General features: G+C 40.5%; 1 protein-coding gene across 1 annotated transcript in view; it reads left to right on the forward strand.

The window, feature by feature from the left end:
* Positions 1 to 13,536, forward strand: part of mccc2 (methylcrotonyl-CoA carboxylase subunit 2) — a 135,743-nt gene that overhangs the window by 26,640 nt on the left and 95,567 nt on the right. The window contains exon 4 of the mRNA XM_043707857.2: positions 6,883 to 6,984. Coding sequence (XP_043563792.2) covers positions 6,883 to 6,984 — 102 coding nt within the window. The remainder of the gene's footprint in view (positions 1 to 6,882; positions 6,985 to 13,536) is intronic.

A 13,536-nucleotide genomic window follows, 5' to 3' on the forward strand; every position in this document is an offset into this window, starting at 1 on the left:
TGAATGGTAACAAGCTACCATGCTCAAGGATACACTTAACCTTAAAACTACAACTTAGTGTCCCCATGCCAAGCACAGTTGTTTGTGTGGTGAGCAGTTGTATTCCTAAAGTGTGCATTTTTAAAATTCTTGTCACAAGTTTATCGTAACTACAGCCAACTAATTTCTTAGTTTCCTTTCGAGGCAAGAGAATCCAATGCATGGAGAAATAGATATAGAAATGAGATAAACTCCAAGAGATTTACAGGGGTCAGCAGCAGACTGTCATGGCAAGTTAGCCATGATACAGTGCAAGGTACCCAGAAGCTATGAGTTCAAATCCCACAATAGCAAATTGTGACACTAAATTCTATTATACTAGTTAGGGACAATCATTAGCAAAAGAACAATGAAAGCTTCTGGATCATCATAAAAAGCAACTGGTTCCCTGTAACCCTTAAAGGAAGGGAGTGATTAGATTAGATTAGATGACCTACAGTTGGAAACAGGCCCTTCGGCCCAACAGGTCCACACCATCCCTCCGAAGAGTAACACACCCAGACCCATTTCCCTTCTGACTAATGCACCTAACACGATTTTGCATGGCCAATCCACCTGACCTGCGAATTTTTGGACTGTGGGAGGAAATCGGAGCACTCGGAGGAAACCCACCAGACACTGGGAGAATGTGCAAATTCCACATAGTCACCCGAGGCTGGAATTGAACCCGGGTCCCTGGTGCTGTGAGACTGCAGTGCTAACCACTGAGCCACCGTCCTGCCCCTCATATCTACCCCAACATATAATTCTGGTTGTACACAATGAGTTGTATTTCCCAGATTCGTGGAGGGACCAGCAAATTCTGAAAGAGAGATTTGCCAATGGGTTCCTGCATCCTGCAACCTTTCCCAAGGATAGCCGCATCAAGTGTCAGAGACCTATCTGCCATGGAATGCCAATTGTTGACAATTTTCACATCACAAAGACTCCACCTGATCAAAGAGAAGGATTGCCACCACCACCTTGCAACATTAGGAGTACATAATTAATGTAGTCTTCAGTTTTACCCAGATCAAGCAATTTGTTTTAAAGTGGAAATGTTTGCCAAGTCTTCTGAAGTAGTGTGAGCATATGAGATAATCATAATTCATTTAACCTGGCTTCATGGGAAGTGGATTTATATGTGTTATTAATTATGGTGGGATTGTAATTTTGGCACTAAATCACCCTTTCTACAATTACACAAATATAAGAAGTGGTGTCCAGGCACTGATGTGCCTGACAGTGCAGCCTGGCAAGATTTGCCAGTTTGCTTATACAGGTATCTATGTTATGCAGTAGTGACACAACATACTTCTGGTACTCCTTCACTAATTGAAAATATTTGAATTCAAAATGTACACATTTTGCTTTGTAGGAGGTAAAAGATTGAAATAGATAAAGTAAAGTTCTGACTGCTCTTGCAGAATAGTGCTTGTTTTTACCTAATACCTTTGATGTAAATATTTTAAAGCAATTCACGTGGTAAATTATTTGCTGAAGTATGGTGATGGTTATTCACACAAATGTAGCAGCCATTCTGTGACAACAGTGACTCACAAGAACAGTGATATGATTGACCTGGTAATTTATTTTTAAGTGGTATTAAGCAGGGAAAAATTGTTACCATGCTTGTTGCCCTTCTAGTTTAGATAGTATAATGGGATATTTAACATATTTTCTAAACCACTGGATGTGGCCTACATGAGCTTGGTCTAATGTCCCTTGATTAGGATCTCAAAAAATACAAGGCTACCTGTATATTGCACTAAAATATTAGACACATTCAGTTCTGTTGTCGGGCTTGGAAAACATGCTCTTCTGTCTGAGAAATAAGAAAATAATATAACTCCACAAATGAATTTTAAGAATGAATTATTATGTTATCGATTTGTGAATTTGTTTTAGCTGAGATTCATGATAGTTAAATTCATCCTTTGTAGTATATTCCCTTTTATTCTTACGATGGAAAGGTGGAATGTTGTTGAAAAATGAAGAATGGTAAATGCTTGCTTGACTTTGTCTTTAAAGAACTTATGTACATTTTAAAATAACTATTTATTTTTAAAAGTTGATCTAAGTTTATCCTTCAAATTTGATCTACCTGTACCTTGATTTGACTGTGGCGTAAATGTGTCCTGTACTCCCAGCACTGTAGAGTGGTAAGCATTAATTGCTAATTTAATGTTTTGTAACTATTGTCTTGACACTGTTAATTGTTTAACATTTCCAAATATTGAAATTTAACATTTAAAGTAGAAATAATTGACGCAAATGATTTAACTTCTATTCTATTAATTTGCTTGGTTTATCATCTTAAAGAAAATCAGTATTTCAATAATGTGAAATGAAGGTTAAAAATTGTCTTCTACAAGGGCTTTAATTCCATCATAATTCTACCTTAGTGCTTAAACATAACAAACCTTAGGTGTATGATATTGCTGTATGTTTTAATGTTGTCTTTGCACAGATGGTGACCTGTGTAAATACCACATTGTCATTGACTATCGCTCTTATTTTCAATTTATTGAACTTGTATTATTTAAAAATAAAGGCATTGGCTGTATTTTAACCTTTGGTTCAGATGACGTCGAGAAGCTATGATATTAATTCCTTAATTAAATTACAGACTTATTACTCACTCCCAATATTCAGAAATCTTACATTATTTCTTAAAGCTGAATAAATTTTAAAAATGGTTGAGAATGAAGGGATATTTTTTGGATCAACTTGCTGTGGAAAGTGTTTCTGTATAGGTCTGGTTACGCTACTGCTTATGAAAATGAACTGCACTGTACTGTTTCAATCCCAGCTGGCGATAATTCCTGTTCTAGAAAAACTAAATCCTGAAATGAAATCTGACTTGATAGATCATGTGTTTAATTTTTGTATAAGTTTGTTGCACAAAAGAAGAAAATGACAAGTAAAGCTGTATATGGAGGAGAATTGGAAAGATCTTAACACAAATATCAAAACAAAGTTCCAACCTGCTTCCGAATATTCGCTGTTGCAGAGACTTAATTCCAAAGAAATATCATGTGTATTTCAGCTTTTAAAATATTTACTTAACTGTTTCCAGTTTCTTTCCTAAACTATTGAGATTTTGTTTTACAGTTCCTTTCTAAGTCTGATGGCATGAACCGTTTACTATTTTGATGGTCCAAACCTTCTCAGTTTTAATAACTTGAAGGCTTTCATAATAGAAAGAAGTAAAATAATGTGGTTGCCGGAAAGCTGATATAAAAGTAAAATATGCTGGAGAAATTCAGCATGTGTGGAGAGAGAAATAAAGTCAATGTTTCAAATATGATATGACTCTCCATCAGAATTAATACCACAGCTTCTAGATGTCATCTGAACCAAACATTAAATTACAGCCCAATGTTTACATTTTTAAATGGTAAAGATTCCATAAATTGAAAATTTGAATGTTATCAACACTGTGGAATTATCAACTTTGTTTCTCTCTCCACAGATGTTGCCAGATCTCCTGAGTTTCTTCAGCACTTATTGTTTTCATTATTGAAGACTTCTGTAAAAGATCTCCTGGCTTGGAAACACCACACTAAAACATTTCAGTTAGATTAACTGTTTCCCCAGAACTGACACGATTCTCCTGTTAGAGAAATTGTTTACTTCTGAATTGAACTACGGATACTTCTAAGCTAAAGCCTTGAACCTTCTGTTCCAAAGTTAGAACTAAACTAATTGTTGGGTTGTGTTTACTCTACCTGTGTAAAACAATAATATAAACATTAAATTTATTAGCACTGTGGGTTTCTCTTAAGCCCGTGACTGCAGTCACGTGCTTTCTTGGAACTGGTGCACTGAGGTCACTATCCCAAGTGCCTTTCTGGACTGATCCATGTTCACCTGCCTTTATGTTAAACTCCAAATCTCTATCTTATATGTATACGTACCTTACGTCACAGCTTTCTGTTGCTAGGGGAATTTTCAATTTTCACTGCTAATGTCAGAAAAACCAATTGTTTATTCCGCTCTTTAACATATTTGACAATTGCATGATTGAATTGAGCTTGTAATTGTGGAATGTTTTTAATCTTGGGGAAACCTGTATTATGACTCATTTTATTTCTAATCTGATAAAAGGGAAACAGTTGTTATAGTTAGCGATGTTGTCATGCAAGCAGCAAGTTGAAAGCAACTCTAAACAGCAGGAAACCTGTGTAGTTTCTGTGCTATTGAGAAGCCTTCATGAAGACAGGTGTTTAGTCATTCTTTTAATGTTCTCCCTAATTAACTGAATTAGGGCCTATTTCAGCATAGTGGTATTGTCCCTGTCTTGAAGGTCTGGGTCCAAGTCCTACCTGCCCTCGAGGTGTGTCTTAAGATGCCTGAACAATTAGTTTTTTTTACTGAATATCTGTGAACTAGTTTGATGGCATTCTGAAATGTTTTATGTGGCTTAATTCAAGCTAGAGAGTGGAGTACAAAATTACCTCAGACGCTCACCTGTCCAATAGTCATAGAGATGTGCAGCACGGAAACAGACCCTTTGGTCCAACTCGTCCATGCCGACCATCCCAACCCAATCTAGTCCCACCTGCCAGCACCTGGCCCATATCCCTCCAAATGCTTCCTATTCATATACCCGTCCAGATGCCTTTTAAATGTTGCAATTGCACCAGCCTTCACCACTTCCTCTGGCAGCTCATTCAGTACACGTACCACCCTCTGAGTGAAAAGGTTGCTTCTTAGGTCTCTTTTATATCTTTCCCCTCTCACCCTAAAACTATGCCCTCTAGTTCTGGACTCCCCTACCCCAGGGAAAAGACTTTGCCTATTTACCCGACCCATGCCCCTCATAATTTTGTAAACCTCCAAAAGGTCACCCCTCAGCCTCCGATGCTCCAGGGAAAACAGCCCCAGCCTATTCAGGCTCTCCCTATAGCTCAAATCCTCCAGCCCTGGCAACATCCTTGTAAATCTTTTTTGAACCCTTTCAAGTTTCACAACATCTTTCCAATAGGATGGAGACCAGAATTGCACGCAATGTTCCAAAAGTGGCCTAACCAATATCCTGTACAGCTGTAACATGACATCCCAATTCCTGTACTCGATATGCTGACCAATAAAGGAAAGCATACCAAACACCACCTTCACTATCCTGTCTACCTGCAACTCCACTTTCCAGGAGCTATGAACCTGCACTCCAAGGTCTCTTTGTTCAGCAACACTCCCTAGGACCTTACCATTAAGTGTACAAGTCCTGCTAAGATTTGCTTTCCCAAAATGCAGCACCTCACGTTTATTTAAATTAAACTCCATCTGCCACTTCTCAGCCCATTGGCCCATCTGATCAAGATCCTGTTGTAATCTGAGGTAACCCTCTTTGCTGTCCACTGCACCTCCAATTTTGGTGTCATCTGCAAACTTACTAACAATACCTCTTATGCTCACATTCAAATTATTTATATAAATGATGAAAAGTAATGGACCCAGCACCGATCCTTGTGGCACTCCACTGGTCACAGGCCTCCAGTCTGAAAAACAACCCTCTACCACCACCCTCTGTCTTCTATATTTGAGCTTGTTCTGTATCCAAATGGCTAGTTCTCCCTGTATTCCATGAGATCTAATCTTGCTAATCAGTCTCCGATGGGGAACCTTGTCGAATGCCTTACTGAAATACATATAGATCACATCTACTGCTCTGCCTTCCTCACTCCTCTTTGTTACTTCTTCAAAAAACTCAATCAAGTTTGTGAGACATGATTTCCCACGCATAAAGCCATGTTGACTATCCCGAATCAGTCTTTGTCTTTCCTATTCAGGTACATCCTGCCGCTCCAACAACTTGTTCACCACCGACATCAGGCTCACTGGTCTATAGTTCCCTGGCTTGTCCTTACCATCTTTCTTAAATAGTGGCACCACGTTAGCTAACCTCCAGTCCTTTGGCACCTCACCTGTGGCTATCGATGATACAAATATCTCAGTAAGAGGCCCAGCAATCACTTCCCTAGCTTCCCACAGAGTTCTCGGGTATACCTGATCAGGTCCTGGGGACTTATACCCTCTTATCTGTTTCAAGACATTCAGCACTTCTTCCTCTGTAATATGGACATTTTTCAAGATGTCACCATCTATTTCCCTACATTCTATATCTTCCATGTCCTTTTCCACAGTAAACACTGATGCAAAATACTCATTTGGTATCTGCCCCATCTCCTGTGGCTCCATACAAAGGCCGCCTTGCTGATCTTTGACGGGGATTCAGTGAACTGTGATCAACATGGCATGAGGACATTTTTCTCTAAATTCATTTGCTTTAGTGTTGCCCAGTTCTCCAATTTATTCTGGAGAAAAGTCAAACTGGACTTGAAACATTAACTCTCCTTTCGTTCAGAGTTACTGCCAGACATGCTGAGATTCTCAGCATTTTTTTTCCAACTATGGCCTTGTCCTGATCTGATGTTGAAGTTTAAATGTGAGCAGTGCATGTAAGAGGCAGTAGTGGCTTACAGCAGTCATTTAAAAAATAGAAAAGTATGCATTATGATAGTTCCAGCCTTTCCACAGCATCACGACTCATACTTTTGGAACCCTGTAGCTTTGTGAAAGAGTGAATGTGCTCGGGGTGAAAGTTCCAGTAAATGATTGTGAGTTGGCTGATGGAGCAGCTACTGTTGGGAAAATAAGAAATAAAGAAGGTTGGTAAGGATGTGGGCCCTGGCATTTGACACATTCTGTCTTTGTAGACAATTTTTACAGCCAACTAATGCACAGTAAAATCCTACAAACAAAAAATAGTCCAGCTGTTGACTCAGTAATATATTATCAACAGTAACATTAAGCATGTTAGAACTTTTTTATTTAGAAAAGATAAATTTTATTTGACAGATCTCCATTCCTGGAATTTTCACAATTTGCGGGTTATCAACTGTATGGCGAGGAAGAGGTACCGGCAGGAGGCATCATCACAGGGATCGGAAGAGTATCAGGGTAAATATTATATTTGAATCTTCCTTTACCCATCTTTTTACTGTAAAAAGGTGTTATGGAAAGACGTTCAGATATGTCATGTAAGAAATAGTGTGTGGGGACTGGGTGAAGTAGTTATGGTAATGACTGATGGCCTACTGCCACACTTGTCGGCAACAAGTTTTAAGGAACTACCATTGTTGCATAAAAAAGTTCTTCCTCACATGGCTCTTGCTCAAAGCCTCAAGTCTGTGGCACATAGTTCTAGCACCATTTACTGATGGACACATCTTTCCTTTGCCTTATCTACACTTGCTATACTCTTGTACACCTGTATAAAATTTCTCTTTGGTCTTCTTTGGTCCAAGGAAAACAAACCCAACCTCTATAACTTACTCCTAACTGATCTCTAACTCACCCCTAACTAACCTCTAACTCTGTCCTTGACTACAGTCCAATTCAAGGCCCCTCCCATCTCCTCAACTTGCAGGCAGCCCCCTTCCACCACTTTCCAAGTCTGGAAGGCTTGCCTGCTGGGAACAAAATTATCTGATCAGACATAGGCTGAGGCTGTTAAGTGGCCATTAATGGATCACTGTTTAGATCAGAGTGGTGCTGGAAAAGCACAGCAGGTCAGGCAGCATCCGAGGAGCAGGAAATCGGTATTTCGGGCAAAAGCCCTTCATCAGGAATAGAGGAATAGTTAGGGTCAAAAAGGTGATTATGATGTGAGGCAAGGTTAGAATATTGAATGAGTACTTTGTTTTGGTGGTCACAAAAGAGGAGGCATACAACAAAATATCAGTGGAAGTAGAGATAGTGGAAACTAAGTGGGCGAGAAGTGATTCAGTGAAATGGCTAGCTAAATGTAAGAGTGAAAATGTTGCATGCTCCAAATAGTTTGCATCTCAGGCTGCATAGTAAAGTAGAAGTCAAAATAGTGCAATATTACATGAGAGAGATACCAGAGAATTAGGATTGGTAAATCTGACATAATTTCACAAAAAAGTGTGAAGAACAGCCCTCAGGACAGTCTAGTCAGTTCAACATCAGTGCAGGAAGAACTTTAGAAACAATAATCAGTAGAAAATCTTGGAGAAGTTTGAGTTAACTAAGAAAAGGTACCATGGGTTTTGCAGTGCATGTATAGTGGCATAGTGATAAAGTCAATGGACTCTAATCCAGAGGCCCAGGCTAATGCTGTCAGGTCATGGGTTCAAATCCAATATGATAGCCGGCAGAATTAAAGTTCAATTCAGAAATTTGGAATATAAAATTAGGCCCAGTAGTGGTGATTGTGCAAACCCACTTAATTCACTAATGTCCTTCAGGAAAGGAAACCAGCCATCCTAGTCAAAGATGATTTCTGACTCAAAGCATTGTGGTTGACAGTTAACTGCCCTCTTAATTGGCTTTGCCAGCCACCCAGTTCAAGAGTGATTAAGAATTTGGACAAGGTTACAAATGCTGGTCTTGCCAGTGACATGTACAACCCACAAAAGAATAATAAAATTGTAGAGGACAGATCATAATTGACACGATCACTCTCGATAAATCTAACTGAATTTTCACTGAAGTAGCAGAGAAAGCTGACAAAGAGAGCCAACCTGTCTCTTTTACTATCGGTAGAAAATTTACCTGCCATCTCATAGCGTCATAGAGATGTACAGCATGGAAACAGACCTTTCGGTCCAACCTGTCCATGCCGACCAGATATTCCAACCCCATCTAGTCCCATCTGCCAGCACCCGGCCCATATCCCTCCAAACCCTTCCTATTCATATACCCATCCAAATGCCTCTTAAATGTTGCAATTATACCAGCCTCCACCACTTCCTCTGGCAGTTCATTCCATACACATACCACCCTCTGAGTGAAAAGGTTGCCCCTGAGGTCTCTTTTATATCTTTCCCCTCTCACCCTAAACCTATGCCCTCTTGTTCTGGACTCCCTGACCCCAGGGAAAAGACTTTGCCTATTTACCCGATCCATGCCCCTCATAAATTTGTAAACCTCTATAAGGTCACCCCTCAGCCTCCGATGCTCCAGGTAAAACAGCCCCAGCCTGTTCAGCCTCTCCCTATAGCTCAAATTCTCCAAACCTGGCAACATCCTTGTAAATCTTTTCTGAACCCTTTCAACTTTCACAACATCTTTCCAATAGGGAGGAGACCAGAATTGCACGCAATATTCCAAAAGTGGCCTAACTAATGTCCTGTACAGCCGCAACATGACCTCCCAACTCCTGTACTCAATACTCTGACCAATAAAGGAAAGCATACCAAATGCCTCCTTCACTATCCTATCTACCTGCGACTCCACTTTCAAGGAGCTATAAACCTGCACTCCAAGGTCTCTTGGTTCAGCAACACTCCCTAGGACCTTACCATTAAGTGTATAAGTCCTGCTAAGATTTGCTTTCCCAAAATGCAGCACCTCGCATTTATCTGAATAAACTCCATCTGCCACTTCTCAGCCCATTGGCCCATCTGGTCCAGATCCTGTTGTAATCTGAGGTAACCCTCTTTGCTGTCCACTACACCTCCAATTTCTATTCCTACGTTCATATTTTCCTCTTCATTTTCCCTCTCAACTTGATCTAATTGTCCTGGTCCTTGTTTGAAGAATTCACCTGAAAAGCAAGATTCTTTTTCCGTTTTCATTGCATGCTTGTGTCTCCCTGGCATCCTTTGAGCTCCAAATTTGGTTTGTAATTGCTTTTTCCTAAAATTAGTTCACAGGAAGTGGATGTCACTGCCAGGGTGTTGCATTTATTGCTGTCTTCTATGTACTGGTATAGTGATGGTCCAGCTCAAAATCTAATAAATCTGGTACATAGATCCCACTCTGGCTACATCTTTACATATCAGGCATCAATTCATTTGTGTATAAGTTACATTGCAACTTCCCCTTTCTTTGCTTACAGTTACAGCCAACTGAGATGTTGTATTGAAAATTCAGAGACCGTTTTGTTTGTTATCAGTTCAGGGAAACCTGTTTAGCATTTCATTTTTCTGTCACATACCACCTCTGGGGGTCATTGGTATTGATTATAATTTGAGAAATATCGTTCAACCTCAATTGCCTTGGTTCATATATGGATAAAAAAAACTGAATTCAGGAAGTGAAGGCGAGTGACTGTTCTTGACACTGAGGCATTTAATCAAATGTATCATCAAGGACCCCTCCTGATTTCCCCAGATCCTGCCTAGCATTTACAAGTTATCAGTCAAGAGTGTGATAGAATACTCCTCTCTTGCCTGAATGAGTGAGCTACAACAACAGTCAAAAACCTTCACACCATCTACGACAAAGCAACTGACTTGATTGGCTCAACATCCGCAAACTTTCACTCCTCTACCACCACATTTCGTCACAGCAGTGTGTACCCATATGCAAGATGAACTGCAAAATGTCACCAAGGTTCCTTTGGTAATGTATCCCCCTACAAACCTATGACCACAACTAGAAGCCACTTGCCATCCTGACTTGGAAATGTGTCACTGTTTCTTCAGTGTTATTGGGTCACAGTCCTGGAACTCCTTCTCGAATAGCATTGTGGCTGTACCAACAGCATATTGAATGCAGCAGTTCAAGAAGGTAGATCAATACCTTCTCAAAGGTAACTAGGGATGGAGAGTAAATGCTAGGCAGTCAGTGATCTGACATTCCCATGAATGAAGGGCTCAGTTTGTCAGACTCTTATACAAATGCAAAATTTTAGAAAATCAGCCCTCCAGTGACCTTTCACAACCTTGTTATCATGCACATACGACTGAAACAGAAAATGCAGCAATGCTCAGCCAGTCTGGCATTAAGAGAGGAATAATGTTAATGTATCAGGACAATAACCTTTCATCAGAACATGTGTTTAATTGAGCTTAATGTAAGCAAGTAAATGAGGACAGTTAAACTTAGAATCTAAAGCTCGCACTGCAGCTTCAAAACTTGATCTATTTGCTGCTTTTTTACGGATTAGGAATGTAGTAGTTTCTTGATTAGGTGAAAACTTCACACTTAGGTTCCACCAGAGGGTGCCATTGCATTACTCAACTGTAATGTTTGTTATTAATCCAATTTCTTGGTGATAACCATTGCAAAAAAGAGTTGTTAATCTGATGAAAATTCCAATTATGATTCATGCATAAGGTTTTAATATAGTAACAACTTCAATACAGCAATTAGTTTGGCCTTCGATTTATGTTCAATCACAAGCACTGATTCCCAGACTCCGATTACCTTATAGAAGCTACTCTAAGCAGAAGATCTGGAATGACTAGTTCTCACTCTCCAGGCTTTCTATGTTTCCAAGTTGCTTTTGACTCTTTGGAACATTACCATAAAAGAGAACTAGTTCTACTATCATAGAGTAGAGCTATGGATTGTGCTTATGTAATACGTAGTTACATAATATGTCCCATGCACATATAGTTGAGATGCATGTTTAAGTGTTCCTTGATTAATAATCTTTATACATGATCCATCCATCCAAATTAGCTGATTGACCCTCTGCTCCCCCATTTCATTTGTTCTTCCACTAAAACTTTTATAAGAAAGGAATGCTGAACAGACTTCACTTGTAGATCATCTTGACATTAGTATATGTATTTGTGGGCGGCACGGTGGCACAGTGGTTAGCACTGCTGCCTCACAGCGCCAGAGACCCGGGTTCAATTCCCGCCTCAGGCGACTGACTGTGTGGAGTTTGCACGTTCTCCCCGTGTCTGCGTGGGTTTCCTCCGGGTGCTCCGGTTTCCTCCCACAGTCCAAAGATGTGCAGGCCAGGTGAATTGGACATGCTAAATTGCCCGTAGTGTTAGGTAAGGGGTAAATGTAGGGGTATGGGTGGGTTGCGCTTCGGCGGGGCGGTGTGGACTTGTTGGGCCGAAGGGCCTGTTTCCACACTGTAAGTAATCTAATCTAATCTAATCTAAAAAGAAAGTTAATGGAAACTCGGCATATATAACCAGACCACATTGCAATCCAATTCCAACACTTCATGTGCAGTCAATTCTGAATGTGCTAATGTATTTTTATTTCTTTTTTTAAGAAAGGATTATTAGCTGTGGTTGTAAATTGTTAGAGAATTAAATATTTGGAGATCGGGCTGCTTTGTTGGGCCCCTGTAGTTTGATAGAGTCAGAACAATATTCAATATCCACTACAACAGAAATTGTTGGAAAACTCAGCAGGTCAATACATCTGTGGAGAGAAAGCCAGAAGTAACATTTCAAGTTCAGTGACCCCTTTTCAGAACTGAGTTTGGTTTATATGCTGAATTTGGGATGGGAGGAGGAGTAACTGATTGGTGGAGATGAAGCCTAGAGAGAGAGAAAAACAGCAGTTGGACAGACAATGGAATGTTTGAGGACAGCCTAGGAGAATCAATAGCTGGTAATTGGGACCATTAGTTGTTGATGCTTGTGGGAGCAGCCCTTGTGATGACAAGGCCTGGTGTGTAGGGGTTGGAGTAAGGACATTGGAGAAGGTGTTCAAGCCCTAAAATTATTGAACTCAATATTGAGTCCCTAAGATTGCAGAGTTCCCAGGCACAAAATTGAGGGACGTGGACAGAGTATATAAGGAGCAGCTGTTCGCTTGGTTGAAGTGTCAGTCACGAGGGGACACAGGTTTAAGGTGAGGGGCAGGAGGTTGAGGAAAATGTGAGGAAATCATTTTTATGCAGATAGTTATGATGCTATCAGCTGCGCTGCCTGGAAGGATGATAGAGGCAAATTGCTTCACATCCTTTAAAAAATACCTGGACGAGCACTTGGCACGTCTTAACATTCAGTGCTATGGGCCAAGTGATAGAAATTGGGATTAGGTTGAAGGTCAGGTGTTTCTCACGTTGCTGCAGACTCAATGGGCCAAAGGGCCTCTTCTACACTGTATGGTTCTATGGTTCTTTCAGCTGAGCTTTATTGGAGCACTGCATCAAGTCCAAGGCATATTGGTTGGCCAGGGATCACGATGGTGTGTTGAACAGCAGGCAACAGGAAGCTCAAATTGTTTTTGTGGACACAATATTTTGTGAAGAGGTCATCTAGTCTGTGTTTGTCTCCCTGTGAGCAGAGAATATAGGAGACTACTTTAAGTGAAGTGCAGGTAAATTACTGCTTCACCAAGAAGGTGTGTCTGGGTCTGGGGTAGTGTGGAGGGAGGAAGTAAACAGCCAGATGTTGTGCCTTCCGCAGTTGCATGGGAAGGTGCAGTGGGGTGTTGGGAGTGGAGGAGGAGTGAACCAGGGTATTCCAGAGGGAATGGTCCCTGCAGAAGGCTGACAAGGAGGGAAGAGGACTATGTGTTTAGTGATAGCATCCTGCTGGAGGTGGTGGAAATGGCGGCTCATGATTCTTTGTAAGCGAATGTTGGTGGGGTGGGAAATGAGGCTCAGAGTGCTACCTGTTTGTACAATAGGACATTTATGCCAAATGGAAGACGTGTGCTTGTGATAACTTCTGAATTTTTGGATTGTCTTTAGAGTTTCAGGCAGAGTTCATATCTGCTCTGATTGGCAAATATTTCACCCACCTTTGCTGTGGAAAAGGTTATGTATTCTTATAAGGAAGA

The sequence above is a fragment of the Chiloscyllium plagiosum genome, unplaced genomic scaffold, assembly GCF_037043375.1.
Source record: "Chiloscyllium plagiosum isolate Xiang-an unplaced genomic scaffold, Cpla_swu_hap1 HiC_scaffold_2, whole genome shotgun sequence".
Lineage (NCBI taxonomy): Eukaryota > Metazoa > Chordata > Chondrichthyes > Orectolobiformes > Hemiscylliidae > Chiloscyllium > Chiloscyllium plagiosum.